The sequence below is a fragment of the Hemiscyllium ocellatum genome, chromosome 1 (genome assembly GCF_020745735.1).
Source record: "Hemiscyllium ocellatum isolate sHemOce1 chromosome 1, sHemOce1.pat.X.cur, whole genome shotgun sequence".
Taxonomy (NCBI): Eukaryota; Metazoa; Chordata; class Chondrichthyes; order Orectolobiformes; family Hemiscylliidae; genus Hemiscyllium; species Hemiscyllium ocellatum.
The window spans coordinates 95128633-95153876 of NC_083401.1; the positions used below are offsets into that span (position 1 = coordinate 95128633).

Genomic DNA, 25244 nt, shown 5'->3' on the forward strand with positions numbered 1-25244 from the left:
GTTCGTAATTGTAGACCAGTTCTATTTAAATGTCTTATTTTCACCCTGAAGCGTTAACCCACAAAGAAATGCACTTTTACAGCCAATTCGGTGATAATTTTCCTTTCCAGATTGTTCAGGATGTTTAGGATCAACAGCGCCTTCACGTCACGTGATGAATGGATCAACTTTCGTGGTTCGGCACCTCCTCCCGTATATAATCCACAAATTGCCATGTCCACTTGACATTCATTGAACTGACCCCAGAATTGCAGCAGCTTCCTTTTCAGGGCGGACTGGATCCGAGTACCAGCTCCTGGATTATCACTTGAGCGGCGTTTGCAGACTTCCTATTGACCCCCAAGTCATTGGAAGGCCACCTTATTATGTTCCGCGGTTCGATCGACACTAAAAGAATAAAGCTGTGAGAAGCAGCGAATATTGAGAAAGGAGACGGATTGGCAGAGCAACGGGAGACCACGTTCATTTGGATCCTGGCATTCCCACGGTGACATGTGGAAGAAGTGGGGTTTCGCGTTGTTGATGTGGCTGTGGACAGAATTTTCTGATGCAGCGGGTGAGAGGGCTCTTTGTAAACTAACCTGGCAGTGTTGTTGTATGTTGTGTTGAATGGCAAGAAATTCAAATCGAAGATTTGGTGCACAATTCACCTTAAATCGTAGAACATTCAAACTTTTCGTAATGCAAATTTGAAGTAGTTCTGCTAATTAATGAAAACATTGTGCAATAATTACATACTCCATGTGCTATTACATTTCGTTCGAAACTTAACTCTTGAATGTAAGGTACACTGATGCAAAAGGTGCTTTGTTGAGATTATAAAAAATGACAATGTGAGGTGTCCACTGTCTTCAGATGCAGGGAGTCCAACCCAGAACTTGGTAAATCCCTTTGAACAAAAATAATGCTACTTTATCCCGAACAACTAGGCAGACTGCACCTTCTCGTTGTCTGAAGCAGCTTGACTGACAGTCGAGCTTCAAATCACTTGTGTCCTGGTTACTTCGAGTTATGTCAGATTAGTTTTTTTTCTAATTAAGCTGTTACACAGCGCTGGAGCAGGTGGGACTTCAACCCGCACCTCCTAGGCCAGAGGGAGGGACACTATCACTGTGCTACAAGAGTCCCACGTAAGATCATTTAAAAAAAAGTTTTAAAACAACCCATTCAGAGACTTACATAGCTTTCTGGAGTAGGTGGGACTTGAACCCAGGCCTCTAGTTCAGAGGTAGAGACACTACCACTGCACCACTAAAACCCCAGGCTGAGAGTCTTAGGTTCTAACAAATGACAGGTATCTGGTGTGTCTTTATAATGCCAGTGATTCGCTTTGAATTCCCTGTTCAGTGAAATACAAACAATTGTTAATAGTTGAAGAATTGTGCACTTCAATGGAACTTGTGTATTAATCTCGGGTTTACAATGGGTTACTGCCCACTGTATCTCACGGATAATCCTGTTCTGGGTCCTACTGACTGTACTGCCATGGCGTATTGAAGCCGAAAGCTTGTTGAAAAGTTGAACAGCAATTCGCTATAAACTTCATTTATATTAAAAATAAATAGGCTGGCTGCTGATTCGTTTTATACTGTGGGGCTTTATAGGCAGTCCACCGTGATCGATTCACCCAAGAATATACTCTGGTGAACTGTTCTGTGAACTGACAGCTGTCAGTGCAAAAGCCCCTCCCTCAGTAGCTCAGCTTTAACACCGCTCGGCAAATTCCCAAGTAAGCTGCTAGGAAATGGAGATGGGCCGAGCGGCCGGGGAAGGGGCTGTGGAGATTGCTGGGAAGTAAAAAAAAATGAACATCAGGTGACCGAAGTCCCATCCTTTACTCAAAGCCAGCAAAATCGACTTTCCAAACGGAATGTGGAACTAGCTGCCAGGATCAGCTGCCCACCCAGGATCTTCTTCCCAATCTGGGCAGGAGCATTGCGGATTGAAGTCACAATTCAGAGCAGCTTTTCTCTCCCCGGGACCCCAGTGAACATTGAAGAAGGATAGTCAGTAGGATAAACAAACCAAAGTTCTATCATTATGAAGAGGGGTTAGATAGACAGGAGATAGATAGATGAATGTGAAACAAACCGAGGAATTGAGAGCTGTGACAATCCGACACGGAAGTAGAGTTGACACCTAGGACAGACATGATCTTATACAATGGAGGGGCATGTTTGAGGGGCTGAACGGCCGACTCTTATTTCTTCTGGAGCACAATGGGTTCCCCAGTCACATTTCCACCTAAATACATCCAGTCAGGGGCAAACAATTACTCAAGCTATATAGAGTATCCAACTCATAAAGGCCGAATCCTTGAGTAATATCACTCCCAGAGTTCCGGATTGTTAAAATATATCTCGATTTTATATACCAGGATCCGGCTTCCTTCGCCTGAAATCATAATTGTTGCACCTAATTTGGGCTCCGTAAGGAAGGGAACCAAAACAAAATAATTTGATTTAAAACTGTCCATTTTCACATTTATTCCTAGAGAAGGAAATTGAAAAGTGCCCCGGGATGGATTACCGTTATTTAGGCTTTATAGTCACTGCAGTTCCCTGCTAGCTAATTAAAGGTGAGCGGTGGGTAAATGGTGCGAGCGGGTTGTGGGTTGGATCGCTGAAGTCTGCTGTCAACATGGATTGTTTCGTTGAAGTAGCTCATGACAGATGGGCAGGGGACTCGGTAGTAGTTACTGATCAGAGGAAATCTCTTGGACAATAAGTGCAAGTCCCCTCTAACAGACTTTCTAACGAGGTGAATCTCTCAGTACTTTAAACTGAAATTAGCTCTGCATTTGCATCCAGCAGACCTGTTTATTCCTCCTGCAACCTAATTAGATGGAGGGACAGCATAAACATACCTGTACTACAGCAGGATAACAGTAAAATATTTGTACCGTTCACATTTCCTGAACCGTCACTGTGAGCAATTGTCATAACAACAACCGTCTTTTGGTTGCTGGATAGACGGAAACGTTATTTTAACAATGCAGTCTTTGATATAACGTACTGTACAATGCCATTAAGTGAACCATATACAATTTCCTGTTTTAAGCACTTTGTAATGGACCCTTCCTATTCAAGATCTTTTCAATTTGTCGATGCTACAATATAAGGAAAATTATTTAGAGAAAACCTTGAAATTCTCCTGGGCTGAGATAATCTGCTGATTGTCCATTTCATTCCAATCGTTTACGTCCTTTGTCAGTCCTAAACATAAGGCAACATCAGATCGGAAATGTGCCCAGAGTTTCAGTCAGTTGGCTAATGCTTGACCATCTTCCCTCCTCCTGTTATGATAGAGGTTGTATAACGCCATGCAATTTGAATAGACTATTTCAGAACTATTGAACTACAAAGTAAAATGCTCTGGATGTATCATCAGTACATTCCTGCCATTGTTAAAGCATCCACCTAATTATTTGAACATATCCTTTTCAATGCTATGCTTCTGACGATGTACACTGTTTGCACTTTACAGTCACTGCTTCTTATTTTATCTGCTTTCATTTTTCTGACCTATTGACTTGAAGTATTTTGTGGGGCAGTGAAAGGTGTATTGTGTCACACAAACTCACAAGATATTTATAAAGGAAAAATACCATTAAGCCCATCCTAATAGATCTACTCAGAATAAAATGACGTTCCTCCACATACTGTTATAGAATCATAGGTCCTAATTGTTTCTTTAATGATTCTAGGGCCTTTGTCTCCAACAAAATCTTGGTGGCTTATTTGTGTTTTGCATAACTTTATTATAATCAATACCATCGTATTCATTGCAACAAAATACATGAGACATATGAAATTGTGATATTTGCCACCTTTCTGCTTTCCATTGCAATTCTAAATGCCATTTTAGAGTGAGTTTATTGCATTTTTTATTAGATTAGCAGAAATAAGACCAAAAACTGATGAAAATCAAACTTAAAATGCATTGATTCATTACAATTTAGGGAAACAAAATCTTTTCTATGAGGTTAATGCTAGTTACTAAAGTTCTCAGTTTCTGGACCTGTTCAGACTGTTTCTCATCTGACATATGTATATACCATGGGGTAATGGAATGGGAAATTATACACTGAGATCCACATACCAAACCTGTACTGGTTATTTGGCCTATAAGAAAAAAATTAAAGCCCTTGCTTTGTAATACAGTTTTGATCGCTGAGCACCACTTCTGCATCTCAGCACCAACAAGAAATAGATGCTTTTTGGTTAAATAAACAGCCAATTGACTCCAGTCTTTGAAGGTGTCTGTCAGGCAGGATTTTGACACAGTTATTCATTTATTTCAAGGCTTTACTTTTACTACCTTTTAAAGCTGTAGCTCATGGGCCTTAGTTAATTTCACATATCTATATATCTGAGTGCAGCCTAATTAAGAACTATTTATATTCTACTTCGCAAGCCAGGCTAGGTCCAAAGGAGAAAAGAAGAATTAGAGGAAATATGTATTGAATGTCAACCTTGTGGTTGCAGATAATTCAAATGTAGCATGCCTTATGCAATCTTATCTTCAAGGGAATAGAGAAGTTTCCTCAGTTGGCAGGCTTCATCTTATATATCTGGTGTAGCTACATGCTCAGTGATTGTTCTCTGTGATATTTCATTGGACAGACTGAAATGGCAGTATAAAGTGCAATGCTAAAAATATACATACCTGGCATTTGGGAAATAAGTGAGGGAATTCACCATGGAGTCTTGCTCTGTGATGTGACCAGACTTGCAATAACATGTTGTTTAGATTCCTTGTTAGGCAACATTGTAAAGAGGGGCAATGCCTGAACATGTTTACCTTAGTCATATATCAAAAAGCAGCAAATTTCTTCCTCAACTGCTCCCAGCATCTGACTACATTTGAGATGCGTTCACACTTGGAGCTACCTCAGTCCAGCTATTGTATTCGTCTTCAGAAGAGGTGTCCCCCATCCTTCTCTTCCTGTAACACAACCACCAAGAGTCCAGTCCGTAAAAATTCTGGTCATCATCCCCTTGGCTTAATGCAGCCATTTCAATCTGGCAAATTCTTTAAGATAATCTTGCCAAAACTCAAGGTAGTATTTGATATGCCCCTTTGCTTTGTATACTCATAGCAATACATTGTAAAGTAAGCTTACCTCAGAAAATCAATAATACAACTGTCCTGATAAAGAATGTTTAAGCTGCAATATTTTGTCAATATCTAAACAAATGAGTAGTTTGAAAATACCCATCTTTAAGTAGACCTGGTAACTTTTGCGTAAGTGGCATTCCCTTGAAAGTAGCTTCTCTATCACCATGCTAATTAATGAATTAAGTTTACCATGAAGTTAACCTCTACTAATGTGTTTCTACATTTAACGTTCTACAGAAGAATATTCACCAACTAGCTCATTGTACTTTCCATTAATTAAATAGAAAATTTGTTTTCTTTTAAAATGGGGCATTATATACATATAGATTTAACTCTAGAGTCAGACTTTATTCATTGAATCTAGAATGAAAACAAAACCTAGATTTCTTTGAAATCTTGCACATGCAATTAATATGGGATTTGTAGCAAACATTATATATGTCATGTAGATATATGTTTGGAATGTTCATTAAAGAGCTTGTGATAGAATGTCAATGTAGAAAGGTTTATCATAAAACCTTAATGCAGCAAATTCACTTTTACTTTTTAAAAACAATGCAGTTAATGTTCAGATATATGTTGAACCGACACTACTTCATCCTCATTGTTCTATCACAATTTCCAGTCTTCAGCTGGATCCTCAAATATTACATAAGACATAGTCACAAGGGCATGAACATATGTATTTTAAAGTATAGTTTTACAAGGCTCCTCACAGGAAATAGTCCCTAGATCCACCCTAAAAGAATTTCCTTCCTATCTCCCTACAGCAGTGGTTGCACATTTTCTAGTCCAGGCTACACCCTTGTGATGCATATGCATAAGATGCCAATTGATGGGTGATCCATGGATACATTTCCATTCAATAACAGTAATAACAATAAGGTGGTACGGCAAACAAGTGTCACAAAACAGACAACTTCTTTTGTCACAATTCTGTTCCCATTTGGATTGGACTTTTCAGGCTTCAACCTCAGTTTAGTATGATCAACTAGTATGCACAAATGGATTCACTCTGATTAGGTTTTGTAGGTGTTTCTGTTTGAAATTAACCAGATGTTTTAATTTGCAGGCTCCTACTTTCCCCCACACCTTAGCATCCAGAATAAAGAACATATAATTAATGGTAATGACACTTTAATAATTACTTGCAGGTAAGAGAAAGTTCTGCACTTTACTTGAAATAATATTTTTGAAAAATTCATCATATATAACATAACTTTGCGTTAATTTGTATGATTGCAAATGTGCATATGTAAATATGTGAATATATTTGTACATCTATTCGAACAATTTATTCTGTCTTTCTTTATACGACCTACACATCTACAATGACATAAGTTCATGTTTTTGAATAAGATCCTATTATCTTTATATACAAGTGGACAATGAAAGATAAACAAGTGAACACTTGTGTTACTGCACCGATTATAGTCTGAGCATTATCTTCACCATACCTTAAAATAGTAATCCACGATTCACAATGTTCTGTATTAAAACATCTTAGTTAGGAGCAGCTTTTAAAGAGACAGCAAGATCTATAAAATTTGCTGTAGAAATTTTATAACCACAACTAATCATCTTTTGCTGCAGTGAAATGGAAAATAGGACAATATGATGTTATCATTTACAGTCCACAGTTGAAATTTCATTTCTGTCATCAAAAAAATGATATGTGGACAACATTCTGAGTTCATATCTTTTCTCCATTAGGAAATTTCCAAAATATCTCAAAATCTGGGTTAACTCGAAATATTAAATTTGACACTGATAATTTGTATGTAAAAGAAGTGAAATAAAATTGCTACTGTTCTTGGTTTGAGGCAAATGTTCAGATAAATATCCATTTACTACAGTCTTTCCCCTTGGATTTCTCTTCCCAATGCCTTCAACGCATTCCTTTCATTTGATTAAATCCGTGTTGATATCCCTGAAACAGACACTTATCCAATGGCAGACTACAATTCCAAATGCTCCTTGAGACAGCCACTGTTGTGGCAGGGCGAAGTATTCTATTAGATAGCATGTTCTAGACTCGCTCTTCTCTGCAATTTTCATTTTGAAACATTAGTGAAAATATAACTAAGTTATAAATTCTATTCAACTAAATTGCACCAGACTTTATTCATTACGGCATTTAAACACTCACGATATAATTTCATTTTGACCTTTATAGTATATTCTACCGATGTTCTCTTTATTCCTACTTTTAATGATTATTGCAATCCTCTTTCCAATCGATAATTATGTGATACATCTGTTTAAATACCATGTGGTAATTTATATCCCGGTCTGTATTCCTTTTCGGAATCATAATAGGGAAAAATAGTACAATCGTTCAACGTTTCACCTCTTTGTATTGTAAACAAAAAAAATTAAACCAACTTTAACCAGCTCCGCATTTCTAACTGAGGTCATGTTGCTACTGCATGTTTGCTGTAGAGGACGTGAACCGTTGGAATGGTCGTGGCCCAGGAATCACAGCAGCATGGAACACAGGATATCCCTGACTGATTGCAGCAACCGGACTTCGTTTTGCAAAACTCTCATTTTGACAAAAACTATTGCAAACGATACAGGAGCATATCGTTGTTTCTACAAGTATTCTCCGGTGCAAGAAGCTGCAAGTATCTATGTATTTGTTCAAGGTATGAAAACTTACATAATACTGTACTTGAAAATAAATCCCAGTTTCAAACCCTGTTCCACCTTTGTCATTACTCCCCTAGTGGTCACTTCTTTCAATGTAATACGATCAAAACATTCCAAAGTTGTAATTTAAAAAGGCAAGTAATGAAGGGAAAACATTAAACTAGCTTTATGTTTAAAAGACAACATTATAAGTGATAGCACAAGTGAGAGTGGCAGCGATTCAAATTTAACGTATGGATATAAACACAAACAGAACACACTTTCAATTGGTTACATTTTCTCCAGTAGGTAGCATTTCAATTTAAACCTGCATTTCCTGAAGCATGTGGAGTTGTTCTGTTTTCTCCTTTGATCTCATGGCTATGCCTCTTTTGTGGGAGCTCAAAAAAGATTCTTATCAGACGCCGTACAAATGATCACCTTTGCTTCAACTGGAACAGTGTACCCACAATAAAGCCCACCACATGCTGGGGTTAACCTCCATAGGGTTCCTGTTTTCCGACTTCCAAAGCAATGTGGTTAAACGCAGATTGCCTGCAGCACTTCCTTCTGTCTTACCGATCAGAGGGAGTTAAAACAAAAAAAACAAACCAATTTCCTGATTGGTGTCCTTGACTCTGCATTTTATGTAAGTGGTCTTTAGACAATTGCGAATTATCCGCAAACAGCAATTTTTATAACAAAAATTACAGTTCTCCACCAATGCTTAACAAAATAAAACTTTTTGAAGAACATTGCAGTGATTTTAGGGGAAAGAATGTGGTATGTTCGATTTAAAGTTAGTTCGCCTGATGGTATTAAGTCCTGATTAAATTCACTAAATAAAATGTTTTGTAAGATAGCTTATTTAATGAACCATACCGCAAATCCATCCCGGTTATATAAACAAGGCAAGTATTGATAATAAATAAAAACAGTTTCAGAGAAAATATCGCTTACTACATATACAGTATTGACATAGTTTTAGCTTGTTGTCTGCCCAATAGCTGGATAACAGCTGATGAGCTGTGAAAGTGATAGTTGGAATAAACAATTTCTCCACGATCTTAGGTCAAAAATGTTTTCATGCCTCTTTGGATTTTACAGGAATGCAGTGAAACACACTCATTCTTTTAAAATGGTTTATGCTGTTAGTGTTTGGCTGTTAGCATTTGGACTCATGGACTTCATGTAAATTTGTCTTTTTCATTGAGTCGGAATATACACAGTCCCTTACAAGCTTTTGGAACGTTTTACTCCAATACTGGCATTTTTGAGCATTTATAATTTATTATGAATATTTATTAAAATTGGAAGGACACAGGCAAACATTGGTTAAATGTGAATGTCAAATTATCTCTCTGATCTCACTGATTTTTAGAAGTGGCTTGATTAAGTTGCATTCATTTGATGGCTATTTCAGATGAAAATTGTCTCAGTAAAAGTACAACTGAAAGGAAAAAAATGAACAAAAGATTTAGACCTGGATTTTAGAGGTTATTCAGTTGCCACAGCTAATCCTAGTGGGAGAAAAGTAGATTTGACCATGAAATAACAGTGACCTGATTGCTTGGCAAACTCCATTTCTCAGATTTTCCAAATAGCCTTGCAAGGTACAAAATCGTTCCTTTACCCAAGATCAGTGACATCTGGAGCTCTTACCTGACAATTCACTTTATGCAATAGTTTAAAAGTGGAAATTTTATTCTTTAAATTGATGAACTATGAAGAATTAGAAACCAGTTCCGTACCAGTAGAGCAATAAAAGAACAGTACACCTTACCATTTAATCTTGGTGTCATTAAGTCCAATAGACTCATACTCATAGAAACTATAGGCATTTTTTACCTCATTGTTTCAAATGGGTAATCCAAAAAGTTCTGCAATTATTACTCCAAGGATTTAATTGAAGTTATCAACATTAAGATCATAAAATATGTTTGAAAATCATCTGTTGTTATCAACAAATTATTCCACTTCAAAAGGTTAAACAGATATGTTGTTTTCATTTTAGACAGTCAAATTCCCTTTGTGAATTCCTATCCTGGGAACCCAGAAGCATTGTACATAATGGAGACCAAGACAATAGTGATTCCATGCAAAGTATCCATGCCGGATCTTAATGTGACCCTACATACGGTAAATATAACTGCTTATTTACATGACTGCATCATATAACTTCCCCAGGTTATGCTAAATTACAGTTTACATCATAGCAATCATGTTATTCAAGATATAAATGCAAATATGCATTTCAAAATGCAATTTTGTTGGCAGCATGATCACATTCAGAGTAATTTAACATTGTTTTTGGTTTGCAAATATTACAGAATAATGAAGAACTCCCTAAAATGGAAATGTTAAATTTGCCATTTTAGTATATCGCAAAAGTGCTATATTACGAAACACCAATATGGAGGCAGCAAATATAGAAGTCCGGAAGTCTGATGTTCACGACCTAAGAAATAAGTTCAAAAATAGCCTCTCAAATGTAGCATCCTCAGGATTACTCCTATATCCACATAGTAATGAGAATAGAAATTGGAAGATATGGAGGATCAGTATATGACTTGAGTCATGGTGTAGGTGAAATGGCTTCAGATTCTTGCACTATTGAGACCAATTCTTGGGCTCGAGCAATCTATTTAAAAGGAAAACGTTACACATCAATAGGTATAGGACAAATGTCCTGATGGAAATGTTCAATAATGTGCTCATGGAGAATTTGAGTTAAATTGGCAACAGGCTGGGCACCAGAATGTAGAAGAGAAAAGGTGCACAAAGCAGTGATAGTGTTCAGCAGTATTAAAGCAGAGCACAGTGAATTATTGGGTAGGGCAGTCTAGGGAACTACAAGAAATATAAAGACAGATTCTGAAAGCTTACATATAAAAACATGAAGAACTAGATTTATACACCAATATGGAGGCAAGACCCTCAAAAATGAGTGGGATCCAGATTCAGAAGTCTTACTGCAGTTTTCGATAGATCCCGTTTTTTTTCTGGTCGGAGAAAATGGGTGATGTGCAACTCACATGAGGGAAAGCTGAACTCAGCCGGGCTATTTGAGCTCAGGGAGTCAACAATTAATAGGCTCGATGTAAATACTTTTGAAAGGTGGAAATGGTCTGGCAAATTGTCACACTGTGAACTTTTTAAATCTCCAGCTGTTTAGAATATAAGAAAAAGCCTCCCTGCATCAGTGAGAATTGACGAGGATGTTGCTAGCAATGACAATAATAACATTTCCCAAAGACGTGTAACTGATGGCTGCTTTCCTTAAGTAAAAAGTGAGGTCTGCAGATGCTGGAGATCAGAGCTGAAAATGTGTTGCTGGTTAAAGCACAGCAGGTCAGGCAGCATCTCAGGAATAGGGAATTTGACGTTTCGGGCCAGAGCCCTCCTGATGAAGGGCTCTGGCCCGAAACGTCGAATTTCCTGTTCCTTGGATGCTGCCTAACCTGCTGTGCTTTAACCAGCAACACATTTTCAACAGCTGCTTTCCTTGACCTATAATTCCTTCTGGCATGTTCACAGTTTGATTCATAGCCCAAAAATGTTATTAAAGAGCTAACTGTGCAATGGGCTGCAGTGGTAATGTCCCTATCTCTGAGCCAGGAGCCTGGATTCAAGTCCTACCTGCTCCAGAGGTATGTTATAACATTTTTGTACAAGTTGTTTAGAGGCTATGTAACCTGACTTTAGGTTTACCTGAAAGGGCAGAACATTTGAAGAGTACACTGTCATGATGTTTACCAATGAAGAGGACATCGACAACTATTAGTCAAAGATGAGATGACAGAGTTAAGGAATGGCATGCAGATTGATAAGCAGGGTGTACTAGAATGATTGGTTATACTCAGAATGGATAAGATAAGCTTAGAGTAGATAAGATAAGTCCAATGGTTTGTGTCCCAGTTTGTTAAGGCTGGAGATATTGGAAGGGCACATCATAACCTTCCTTGATATGGGCAACATACCAGAATATTGGAAAATGGCTAGTGTACAAGACATTGCTTATATCTACACAGACCAGCCAGTTTAATATTAGCAGTGATTAAAGTTTTGGAAAAAATGAAGAAGTACTTGGAAAGGATTGAGTTAATTATCGAGATCCAGTATGGATTTGTTAAAAGCAGATCATATTTGATTTATCAAATTAATTTTCTGATGCTGAATAGACAAGGTTGATGAGGGGATTGCCAATAAATGTTATCTGTTTGGATTCAAAGAAAGCCTTAACCAAGGTACCACATAAGAGTTTGTTGACAAACCTGACGGTAAAATTTTCCTCTCCTTGTTGTGATGTAAGCAACAGTGAGAATGATGGAAAAAGAAGAATACATCAGAATCTCAATGTCCAGAAAGGCTTTTGAAATTTTTTTCCTCAGCCTTGACCAGCAACTTCATTGGACAATGACTACCATATTTCAATATATCTGTATCTGATTAAAGATCCAATTGCAATTGTCTTCTTGTTCCCTGAAAATCCAGGCAGCACAAATTGCTAATATGCAAGTCAGTGAGTAATCAGAGGCTGCAGCTCTCCAAATGCTTGTCCCAGTCATCATTCAATAGATCCATCACTCCAACATTCTTTCACGCTCTATGATCAACATCCTGCTTGATATTTCATCCATGCAAGTCAGCATTGGCAAACCACCAGTCTCGTCACATCATCAGGTCTGCTGTCAGACCAAATCACACAGCTTTTTAGCCCTTCAACACTTCGGTGCTCAGGAATATCTAGGGCTGTATGTTCCTGACAGATCATTTTGTGTGCGGGCTCACACACATTGCATGACCTGCTGCGCTTTTCCAGCAACACATTTTCAGCTCTGATCTCCAGCATCTGCAGACCTCACTTTCTCCTCACACACACACACACACACCATGTATCCACATAGGATGAGTCTTAAGGCGTTTTGCTTGCTTTCTTAGCACTCTCACACTGACTTCAGCACTTTAAGGGTTAACAGCTTTTGTGTGGATCACATTGCTTTCTTAGTTCACAGGATATTTAGTGCTCAGTTATAGGCGGCCAATCTCCGTGGCTTTTTTTTAGCACTTAGAGAAGGCAGTATGTCACAGTGGGAGCCTTGAACAGTTGAGGAAGTGGACATGTTGATGTGAGGCATCGTGTGCCTCAGTACTCTTGCAACGTGTGCTGGCAGATTATGTGGCAAACAAGTTGAATATGCTTCAACCAAGTAGCTATGTGTGATCATTAAAGTCCTTAGTGGGACCAAGAGAAATACTGTCAGTTGAGGGACTGATTCAATCCGTCAATGAAGGTTGGGTCATGATCAGTCAGGCACTTGGATCCCTGGATTCTGATAGGACTGTCCCCTCACCCTTCAGGGACTGAGGCATGATCAATCTGCAGGTCAATTGTAATCAGTTCTAGGGACTATAGTTCCATCAATTGTGGTGCAGATGGTGACATTAATCTGGGGAGCTATGGCCCTATGGATCTGAGGAAACAGAGAGAAGACTTACTCTTGTGGAGTGCAGAAGGTCATTGAGCTTCATTCTGCACTACAGGGCATCAACTTCACTCAGGACCCAGCACTGACCTGGGCTATAATTTCAGACAAAGCTGGCTGAGTTTACTGCTGTCGCCTTGTGTGTGAGTCCACAGAAAGAGGGATGGCCCTTCATTGGACCAGCCAATGTACCAATACCTCCAGATACCTTCTGTGAAGCACATGATTCCCTGGGAAAGGCGCTGTAGAGCCTAGTTACATAACTGATGAGCTGAAGAGTGGAAGATTACCTGAGAAAATTCATTCCAAGCCATAGTGGGCTGGTCACTATGAATCTCACTCAACAAGGCACTTTCAGGACCACTGCTTAGGCCCCAGCTAGTGTACTGTACCCATGACCAATCACCATAATTTGAGAAAGATGTGAAGACCTGTGAAAGAGGATTTACTGGAATGTTTGCAGGGATGAGGGTTTTTGCCTGAAAGGTTAGGCCAGTGAAACTGGTATTGTTCTCCTTGGAGCTAAGGTGATTGAAGAGTCATTTGATTGAAGTGTTCAGGTTTCAAGAAGATAAAGAAAGAAAAACTGTTCCTATTTCTAGATACTACAAGGATGAGGGCACTACGACTTAAGGTATTGGGTGAGAGGTGCAGGAGGTGTATGAGAAGAAATGTATTCACAGTGCATGTGTTAATGACCTGATATTCACTCTTATGAAGGTGATGGTGTGAGAGACAATCAACAGTTTTAGAAGAAAATTGGAAGGCACTTGAGGATAATTGACTTACAGGTTTGTACAGATACAGCAGGCCAGTGAGACTGACTGAATTGCCCTATAAAAGGCCAGCATAGACCCTACAAATAGAATCCTATTGTTCTGTGCAGTTATATCTCTATATTTGTGAATCATTATATATAACATCAACAATAGTTAACAAGTAGATTTTCATATCACATTTTTAATTCACAAAATAATTCCTATTTAATTTTTGAACAGAAATACCCAGAAAAATACATTGCTGCTGATGAAATGACAACTTTCTGGGACAATCAGAAAGGCTTCACTATTTTGAGTCACAAGATCAGAGATGTAGGAATGGTCACATGTGAAACAACAATAAATGGAAGAGCCTATAGTTCCAATATGTATGTGGTGGTAGTCTTAGGTAAGGTGCATTTTGTACATTTTTACTGAAGTGGTTAAACTTAAATTAACTTCTGATTGAGAGCAATCATTGGATATTGAAAATTGCATGCAGTGGGCGAGACATGTTCTCACCTGCTCAGAGGTTTTAGGAATCACAAGACAATTTTTCACAGACCTCGTGAGGGCCGCTGAATTTCAAATCCTGTTACAACAATTCTACACAGTTAGATGCATTGGTGGTGCAAGGAAGAAACTAGTTCCTGAGAAGCAATCAAAAACTCCCAGTATCTATACTGTATTTGGCAAGCCTTTAAAACTCAAAATTCACAAGCTACTGACATTGAAAAAAAAGTGAAATCAGGATTCCGAATCCATTAATTAAAGCTGAGAATTTGTTCACTGTGTATCCAAAAGAGTTGGCTAGTAATTCCTACCATTGATATTTGGCAAATTGGGCCTGTAGTTGTTGGTAATCTATCAAATAGAGATGACAAAAAAAAGAGCTAAACCATCTAACCATGTCTATTCCTGAAGAAAGTTTTAACCTTGCTAAGACCTGTCTGAAAATGGGAGCGAGTGGGAATTAATATTCACCCAGTCACAGTCTTAAGATCCCAAATTCGCTTTGTTTCAAAGTGCAAATGGTGTGGCAAGGACATAAAAATTAGTATAATTTCCTTTTATTATTTCTATGTACGTGGCTATAACTACAACATAACAGAAACATAGTTCAGTGAGGAAGACATTCTAATACATTTGTTTAAATAGGTCCTGCCTGAAAATACTATGGATGTTTATCATTCTGTAAACTGAAACATCTGTAGTATGACCTGCCTGTATTTCATTTTAAAAATACTACATTCAATCTGTCGACTGAGATAACAGATAATCGGAACTGGCCAATTTAAACTACTTCTCACAGTGGGGCTGCTCTACTGGCTGATAATCCTGGACACAGCTACAGACAGTAGGATGTCATTTTATGCTTATTGCCTGCTGAGCTAGAGATTCAGGTTGAAAGATCGTTTATATTACTGTGTCTCTGGTTTTATCAACAGGAAACCTAGCGTCCTGTAGTCAATAATTTGATTGCTTTTACACAGTTAATTATTTGAAAAATTTAATCCATTCAATGGAAGATTGATCTTGTAATTAGTTGAGGCTATATCCAAGAGTTTTTTTTTATTTGCAAAGGTATATCACTTGTTATCACATTTCTCCATGCCCCAGATAGTCACTGAACAAGTTTAGAATGTCAGCATCACTGTAAAATTATTTCTGTAAGCTTTCTTTTGATTTTTTTTTTGTGAATAAGATTTCAATTTCAAGTCTGCATCTAAAAATGCTGACATATTTGCCAGTGAGAATTGATTATCTGAGAAATCTCAATGATTGTCTCTCTGAGGCCGATAGCTAGATATATCATGTTGTGCTTTTGCATCCCATCCCATCAAAAAGGAGCTGAAACCCGGTTTTGAAGATGATTTCCAAAAGTACACTTGGGCTCACATTCCTAGAGAAGTTTAATGATAGTGGATTTAAATAGTTCCATCAATACTCAAAGAAATAGGCTTTTGAGAAGGATGAAAAAAAAGACTGAAGCACACACCATAGGCAGATGTAATGTTCTACCCAAGATGAATTTAATAATTGAGGTGGTGGTTCATTGGGTGGGTGGCATGTGGGGGCCCTGTCACTTTCTCACTTCTCCCCCTGATTTAAGTCCATGCCAATAAAGCACATAAATTACCTTCCTATCTCACTGACAAATGATGCCCTTAAGTGGGTAATGAGTGTCCATATTGTAATGTAATACCCAGTGGCAGTGCCTGATTTAGGGACCCATTTTCAGGAAGGGGGAGCATACTGAGAATAATTCTCCTGTCTTTACTGCTGAACACCCACCCTTTCCCCACAATTTTCCCTTTGCATTCTCCATGTCACCATCACTTAAATGTAGCATGAGCCATTGATGAATCCTGAAATGGGTGCATTGCTAGCAGTATGTAGAGCTGCCACTGTTGAGAAGTGGTTTCTGGCTGCCTCCAAGGTGCTTGATCTCAGGAAAGGTTTGCTGCAGCTTTGACTAAGTCCCTGATCATCACTGAATTTGGTGAATCTTCCCAAAAGGAGACAATGAAGAGCTCATTTCAGCTCTCCAGCCAGCACTGCCATGACATACTGCCCAATGTCATCATTGAAGAATATGCTAGTCAAGTCATTGAAGCAAAGCTTGTATGGCTATGGGAACTGATTAGGCAGCTCACCATGTAAAGAATAATTATAAACAGCGAGTGATTAGGCCAAATGTTCTTGTTGTAATTTCTAAACAAATCTATGACAGGGACTTTATGGAGATCAAAGTCAAACATTAAATCTGCAGCATTGATTTTGACTTGTTGTTTGCATGTGCTATACTTGCATGATGAACTATCCATGTAGTTAGAGATCAAAACTGCAATTATTGTTTAAACCTTGAATTAAATCAGATACATTAAAGCATTAAATGTTTTGCAATGCAATGACATACAAAAGCACATAATGCAGATACATTCTAAGCACAGTTAACAGAAGAATTTTTAAAAGATCTACTCACTTCATGTGATTTTGTGTAACAAAAAAAAGCATAATTTTAGATCTAAGTTGAACCCACTGACATGATCAGGGAATTAGATGGCATTTGCCAATACAGGGAAATTTCCTCCACACATTTTGCGTAGTAAAATTGTAAATGAGCTTTTTATAAAAAGACATATTCTTATTTACACAGGGTGCACAAAGGTAAAACATTCTTACAATTTGTAATATCATCTTCACATCTCAAAACATTTCTCAAGACTCAGAGCTGATTTCTGCTTTTTTTTGCTACTAAGTATGGATAATTGTACAATCTATCCACCCTACAGGAACCAAGATTCAGGAGCTTACACTGAACCCTCGGTCACAAGTGGAGTTAGCAGTGGGGGAGCGTTTGATACTCAACTGTAGTGCCAAGACTGAACTCAATGTTCGGCTTGTCTTTAACTGGAAGTATCCTGGATTGAAGGTATAACATATGGAAGTTTTGAAGCTTTGCTTAGTTAAGCAAAAGAAAATCTTAGTATCACCAAAGAACAAATCTATAGAGAAGAGAAAGATTTTGAATCTTGTCTTCGATACTTCATGCTTCAACGGGAAAGGGGAGTGAATTTGGGTCGGAGGTAGTAAGTTCATGGTAGACAAAAGTATGCAACATTTCTCTGTTAATTAATGGTATGTCTAGGCATAGGTGTCAAACAAAAATTGGTAAAAAGCAAATTAGATACAAATCCCAAATGAAATGAGATTGTTTGTATGTAGTGAATACTTTTTGTGTTGCACATTTAGTGGTGGAAATCTATAAAGTTCTTTACATTACATTGCTGTGATCAAATTAGAATGGCAATACTTTGTAGTTATAGAATGTCTTTGAACTTATATTGGAAAGATAAAACAAATCTCCTGCATAATTAATTGCAGTTGTATTGATTAATTCCTTCAATGACAGGTGAAAAAAATGTGTCTGAGAACTGGTTTGTATTTAGGAGTGAGTATAGTTTGAACTAATTTAGTCTTGTAGTCTTTTCAGAAAGTTAGTGTTTCGATGCTTTGACTGCTCTTTATTCCTGTCGTAAGGTATTTAATGGCATAAATATCCTTAGCAATGTGACCATTGTTAATAGTTACCAATTAACCTTACTTATCCAGAAGGTAAACAATTATGAATATTAAATCCAATTTCCTCAAGTCATAAATTGTTTTAAGAGGTTTGAAAATAATATCAAACTTTGCATTTTAACTTTTCTCTAACTTTTTCTGTCTTTTTCTTCACATTCTATCTTTATTTGCCTTTCTCTACTTGGCTTGGCTTCAAATTTGATTATTTCTCAGCCAGTTAATCATATTATTGATGGAAATATACCCATTTTTCTCATTGTGTTGCCCTATTTCTCTTCTGTGCTTACCCTTTCAAAAATCTTGTTGGAAAAAAGTTTTAAAGCCGAAATGTACAATTGAAAGTTGAACTAACGATCTCTAGTTCAAGCAAAATTTGACCCATTGATGATGATAAACATAAGTTTTTACTTGATTATCCCAGGAAAAATATTTCCTGACAATATCAGATAGAACCATTGTAGTCGGGCAGATCACTCATAGACCAAAAAAGTCATGATAGAATGAATTTTCCCATTCACTACTTTCCTAGGGGACATTCTAACTTTTGGGTAATTGGTTAAAATAGGTCATATATACCTTTTCAAATTTTCATCCAGTCTATGTCAATGGGACAGAAGGTGAGTCACCATGAATAATTTAATTTAATATCTTGTACGTCATCACCCAAAGTTGATTCTTATGTTACTATGTAATGGGTTACCACACAGATATTTCTACATCAGTAGCTATCTTTCTATCGATAACTTGGAGGTGAGTTTGGCCAGCAGAGATGACCCATGTCATCTTGCAGAACTACATTTGCTCTTTTCCAATAGACATACCTAATGGCCTCTGAAATAAAATCTTGGCTTGAATATTAGTTACAATTTCAAGATGGTTAGTCAGAGAGTCTTCAGCTTGCAATTTCTATTATTCTCATTGCTATCATAAATATTTCATTCAATTAATTTTGATATACTCTGATGTATAGAGCCTAAAAGGACAGATCTTGTTATTACGCTCTTCTCAATGTAGAAAGAACCTGCATTCATATAGCATGATGTATGTTCTCAGGATGCCCCAAAAGAATGTTTCATTAATTGTAATACTTCTGAAGCATAATCACCTCCTTACGGCTACAATGGCAGTGTGCACATAAATAAGTTTCACATACAACAATGTCACTAAGCAGTTAACATGTTTTGAAGGAGGGAGGAATATTGGCCACAATACCAGAAGATCAAAGAATTCTTGAAGCACAGTGTTAATATGTCCTTTCCTCTGGGACAAGGGGTCTATGTGCAAGTATTACCCATCCTGGAGCTGTATAATAATGTGTCTGCACAGGTTGATTCAAAATAATCTATATTTTTTCTTGAGGCAATTTTAACAATTGACCACATAGCAACTAGATAGACCTTCTGCTAAATGTACAATAGAAAGCATATTTGATTGAGCAGAACTTTCTCACCATTTTACTGATGTTTAATGAAGTTTAAATGCTTGTATGTCACATAAGCAGCATTTTTCTTATTTGGAAGATCTGCATAGCCATAATGGAATTTACTTCAGAATATATCCATTAGACTTTGAAATATATTTTGTCAGATGCCTTACATTGCATGGGTCTTTTTTGTTAATTTCAATAGAACCCACACCTGGTCTTCAAAACAATGAAACAAGAACAACCCAAAGGGCTGGAACTCTCAAACATTTTGATCATAGATAATGTGACAAAAGGAGATGAAGGAACTTATTTCTGCAGTGCTTCCAGTGGACTAATGACTAAGGAGAACAGCACTGATGTCATCATCTATGGTGAGATCTTCTTTTCGATGTGCTGTGACATACATGAATGTAACTGAAGAGGGCCTGCTGTAAAACATTGAGGGCGGCACGGTGGCACAGTGGTAAGCACTGCTGCCTTGCAGCGCCAGAGACCCGCCTCAGGCAACTGTCTGTGTGGAGTCTGCATATTCTCCTCGTGTCTGTGTGGGGGTTTCCTCCAGGTGCTCTGGTTTCCTCCCACAGTCCAAAGATGTGTAGGTCCAACTCATCGATGTAACAATCTTATCCCAGTTTCTTCACTAGCCAAGGATTGCAGGCTGGATGAAAAAGCTAACTGTGGCATCACGGTACAAATGCTACTCAATTTGGAGGAATGAAAGGGAGTGTGGCAATATTAGGGGGCAGTACAGTCACAAGGATAGATAGTTTCAGACAGCACTATCAGAGGGAGCTCCAAAGTTGTGTGGCCAGCCCAGTGCCAGGGTTAAGGTCACTTCCTCATCACTAGAGATTATCTAAGAGTGGAAAAGGGAGCATCCAGTTGATATGATCACTTAGAAGCCAAAGATCATGATTGAGCTAGGAATGTTGCTTTGCTGGTGGAAGTTGAATTATTATGGTCCAAATTAAAATGCAGAATGCCAAGAGTTGTTTCTGGATTGCTAACAAGATCAATATGGAAATTAACACAGGGACCAAGAAGGCTGGAGTGTTAAATAAGTGACTCTAAGATTTGTGTGTCAGGAAAGGATTTTGATTTCATGCAATATTATACTCAGATCTGCTGAATAAGGTAAATACTGTAGAAAAGAGAGAAAACTCAGCCGGTGGTATCTTTGCTGCTATGTTACCAGACATTGAACGATTATGTATAGTAATTAGACTGTCTGATATAGGACCAGGTATAGGCTGTTTGGCCCTCAGGCCTGCTCCACCATTCAATAGGATCATGGCTGATTCGACATTCCTCACGTCCTCTTTCCTGTCCTTTTCCCGTTATCCTTGATTCCCCCCACTAAACAGGAATCTATCTATCTCAACTGTAAATATACACAAGGACTCTAATCCCACAGTTGTCGATGATAAGGAGTTCCAAAAACTCTCAACACTCTGAGAGAAGAAATACCTCCTCATCTTAAGTCAGTGCTCCTTGATTCTGAGAATATGCCTTCTGGTACTAGACTCTTCGATGAAGGGAAATATTCCTTTCAGCATTTACCCTGTCAAACCCCATAACAATCCTATTTGTTAATGTGATTATCTACAATCCATCCATACTGGGTTTGTCCTAGTGTACATTCTCTAAACTGTCTTCAATGAAATGATATCATTCCTTAGACAAGGGGACCAAAGCTCCTCAGCACCTTGTACAGTTGCAGTAAGACTTCTCTACTCTTATACTCACCCCTTGGAATAAGGGCCAACATTCCATTTTCCTCCCTGATTAGCTGCTGCACCTGGGTGCTAGCTTTCTTTGTTTGATGCACAAGTATCCCCAAGTCCCTTTGTGTTCTATTGTTCTCCTATTCAAAATGAACAACTTGACATTTTCCCACACTGTTCTCCAGACTGATGCCAAATATCTGTTTAACTCCTCTGCTTGTTCTTTGTTGCTCATAACTGTTGCTTCTGATGTCTTTGGAACAGTCTCCCTGGAAGCTTTTGCCTTCCTAACCTCAACTCCCAGCCTTTTGTCGAAAAGTGAAATTTGTCTGTTTGTTATTTGAGTACCTAAAGATATGATGGTGCTGCACTGCAGCCAGATGGGATTTTACATTGTTCGGATGTTTTTTGTAATACAGTTTTATTTTTGTTGTTGTTCATTTGTGTTTTTGATTTCAAATGCATGAACAGTATGCCTGCGATAAATGGGTGAAATAATTTACTACCATTGACAAGACTCCCAAAGAACATTTAGAAATGAGAAAAATAATAATGAAGAGTAAACATGGGGATATTCTGTTTTTCCCACTTTGCTGAAAATTTTGAAGAAGTAATGGAGATACTAGACAATGGCAATAAAGTAGTGCAATTGATCTGGAATGTCAAAAAGCCTTTAGTAAGGTCTCCTAGCATAGCCGACTTATAAATAAGTCAAGGAATGTGTTGTCAGAATGGATTCCTAGATGGCTTCAAGATAGTCAAGGAAAATCAGGATCATTCAGAGTAGCATAACAGCAGTGGAATTGTGATAGGATCTCGACTGTTCACAATTTGCATTCATGATTTGGACTTTGGAATCAAAAAAAAACTGGGCATGATTTTCCCCTCTCTGGAAGGGATCCAACATATTTGCCTCAGAGTAATTGGTCATATTGGATGCTGAGAGGTGTCTGCCCCTTTCCCATGACCACAACAGTTAATTTCTAGCTGAGAATAGCTACTGTTTCAGTGTAACAGTAGGTTGCTAAGACTGTGTCTCCTGTCTAGTGCCAAGATTAAGCACATCTCCTCAGGAAGAAGAATTTGGAGATGGTATGACCTTTCTTGAATGTTTTTGGTCATCTAGACAAGTGCGGAGTATCCCATCACACTGCTGACTTGTGGCTTGAAGATGTTGGACTCACTTTAGGGAAGGAGGAGAGTCATTTGCTATAAGAGTCCTAGGCTCGCACCTACTCTTGTAACTATGGTATTTATATATTAAGTGGACATGGACGAAACAAAATTAACAGGAAAGTCTGGAACTCAATTCCCCTCCACTCCCTATCACACTGAAAAAGTTAGGGTAATAAAGAGAATGACCTCATGCTGTTTAACGTAAATAGAAAAAAGTATATTTTGGCCATCAAGAGAGGCTCCCAGAGCCTATTGGAGAATATAAGACCATAAGACATAGGAGTGGAAGTAAGGCCATTCGGCCCATCGAGTCCACTCCGCCATTCAATCATGGCTGATGGGCATTTCAACTCCACTAACCCGCGTTCTCCCCGTAGCCCTTAATTCCTTGTGACATCAAAAATCTATCAATCTCTGCCTTGAAGACATTTAGCGTCCCGGCCTCCACTGCACTCTGTGGCAATGAATTCCACAGGCCCACCACTCTCTGGCTGAAGAAATGTCTCCGCTCTGAATTGACCCTCTCTAATTTTAAGACTGTGTCCATGGGTCCTAGTCTCCTCGCCTAACGGAAAAAAATTTCCTAGCGTCCACCCTTTCCAAGCCATGTATTATCTTGTAAGTTTCTATTAAGTCTCCCCTTAATCTTCTAAACTCCAATGAATACAATCCCAGGATCCTCAGCCGTTCCTCATATGTTAGACCAACCATTCCAGGCATCATCCGTCTGAATCTCCGCTGGACACGCTCCAGTGCCAGTATGTCCTTCCTGAGGTATGGGGACCAAGACTGGACACAGTACACCAAATGGGACCTAACCAGAGCTTTATAAAGTCTCAAATAAATATCCCTTATTGTGATGCCTCAACGCTGTTCAGGTAATTTTTATTCTGCTGGAAGCCTTATTTCACAGACTGTTGTTGAACGTTAAGGATTGTTTTCCCAACTTGCTCACACAAATATAATGAAGAATGCTGTCTTACACAAACAGTGTCAGTTCTTACGGTGCTCAGAGATTTTCAAACCTCATGTTTTCAATGAGAACACTAAGCTTTATGGATCTGACTTTGTTTTCATTATGTGCTTTCAGACAGACCCTTCATCTTCATAGATCAGAAAGCCGGGTCGATAGTTGAGGCAGTGTTGAAAGAAAGAAATGTCAAAATTCCAGTGAAGGTTACAGCCTATCCCCAGCCAGAAATGAAATGGTAATTGCCAAATAAATGGTACAAATAAACATAGTTACTGTATGAAATACCATATTATTTTTAGTAATATACAGTAGAGTATTACAGATATGTGCAAAATCATTGGTTTTATGATTAATATCGACACGTTTACCTTCACCAGTCAATATCTTTTGGCAGTTGGTCTGCTGGAAGAGACTGCATGAAATTGAAGAGTAAATTTTTGAATTGGAATATGTTTAGTGCAGAACACCAATAATCTGTTTAAAAATATCAAGAAAAATTTTTATAAAGATTTCTGAGACTTTCAATCTGAATTTTGATCACTAATTTCAGAATGTATTTAAATATGCTTTATTTCACTTGGTTACGTAATTTAAGTAATCCAATTGTCTATTCAGTTATTGATGGTAAATTATTTCACAGAAAAACATCTTAAAAAGATCATTTTAAATTTTAAAAAGCAGTACAATGATGCAGCCTGATTCGAATATAATTTGCACTAAATCAACAATTCCTTAGTTAATGGTCGACATTGTTTTGCTGTAACACTGCTTGCATTTCATTAAGCGTTTTCTATAAACGCTTAAATGGGCCTTAATGAAGTGTGCTTCACCCAGAGTTTCTGATGGTTTGTTTTATAGGATAAAGAATGGAAGGTCAATCACGAAGGATCAAGCATACTATAAGATAAAGCAGGTTGGATATACATTGATTATCAACGATGTGACTGAGAAAGATGCTGGTAACTACACAATTATACTTAAAAATCCAATGACAAGAGAAGAGCAGCGTCACACAATCCAACTCTTGGTAAATGGTACGGCATAGAAATTTTGTGATCATAGACTTTTTAAATTGAATAATCTCATGTGAAAGGCCAATAGCATTAGCGTAAGACATCACCAAGGTAGGAGGAGCAATAAGGTAAATCAAAATGCAACTGTTTGCTTAGTTTTTAAAGACAAGAAGTTATAGGAGAAGGGAAGACAAGGTGTTCTGCAGGTTTGAAAATGAATTCAAGTTGAAGTCTTTGCATGGACAAGACCAACAGAGAAGTTTCTGATTCTGTATATAAGTGCATTAACACGCTTCACAATGACCTTTCATATCCATGAGATTTTACCACAGTAAAGGTACAAAGGCATGACTATGGTATTCATATTACATGTTACCAAAACTTTCATGTGGAATATAAATTTTACAGATATGGTATAGTATAGGCAGTGGCTTAGTCTCCTGTGGCAAACACCTCAAAGTCCCAAAAATATGTTGAATGCATACATAAATGTAAATCTCATAGACTGCCTGTGTGACTTCAGCGAAATACTACATGCTTATAGTCATAGGTGTTTACAGCACAGAAGGAGACCATTCAGCCATCATCTCTACACTGGTCAACAAAGACCTGACCACTCTAATCTCATTTTCCAGCTTCTGGCCTATACCTATACCCTTAGAGGCTGAGACAACACAAATGAATATCTAAATACTGCTTAAAGGTTTCAAAAGTTTCTGACTCAACCACCCTTTCAGACAGTGAGTTCCAGACTCCCATCATCCACTGAGTGAAAACATTCCCCCTCAACTCTCCTGTTAGACTTCTACTGACACCCTCTTCTAATGGAAAAAAGTGCTTCCTCTCCACT

The 25244-nt window shown here is 38.0% G+C and overlaps 1 protein-coding gene across 1 annotated transcript in view; it reads left to right on the forward strand.

Moving 5' to 3' along the window:
• Positions 1-216: 216 nt before the first annotated feature.
• kdr (kinase insert domain receptor (a type III receptor tyrosine kinase)) overlaps positions 217-25244 on the forward strand; it is a 74117-nt gene continuing 49089 nt past the window's right edge. Inside the window, exons 1-9 of the mRNA XM_060824141.1 lie at positions 217-556; positions 6194-6275; positions 7564-7769; positions 9767-9891; positions 14237-14405; positions 17293-17432; positions 19711-19879; positions 23499-23616; positions 24240-24415. Coding sequence (XP_060680124.1) covers positions 493-556; positions 6194-6275; positions 7564-7769; positions 9767-9891; positions 14237-14405; positions 17293-17432; positions 19711-19879; positions 23499-23616; positions 24240-24415 — 1249 coding nt within the window. The 5' untranslated portion in view covers positions 217-492. The remainder of the gene's footprint in view (positions 557-6193; positions 6276-7563; positions 7770-9766; positions 9892-14236; positions 14406-17292; positions 17433-19710; positions 19880-23498; positions 23617-24239; positions 24416-25244) is intronic.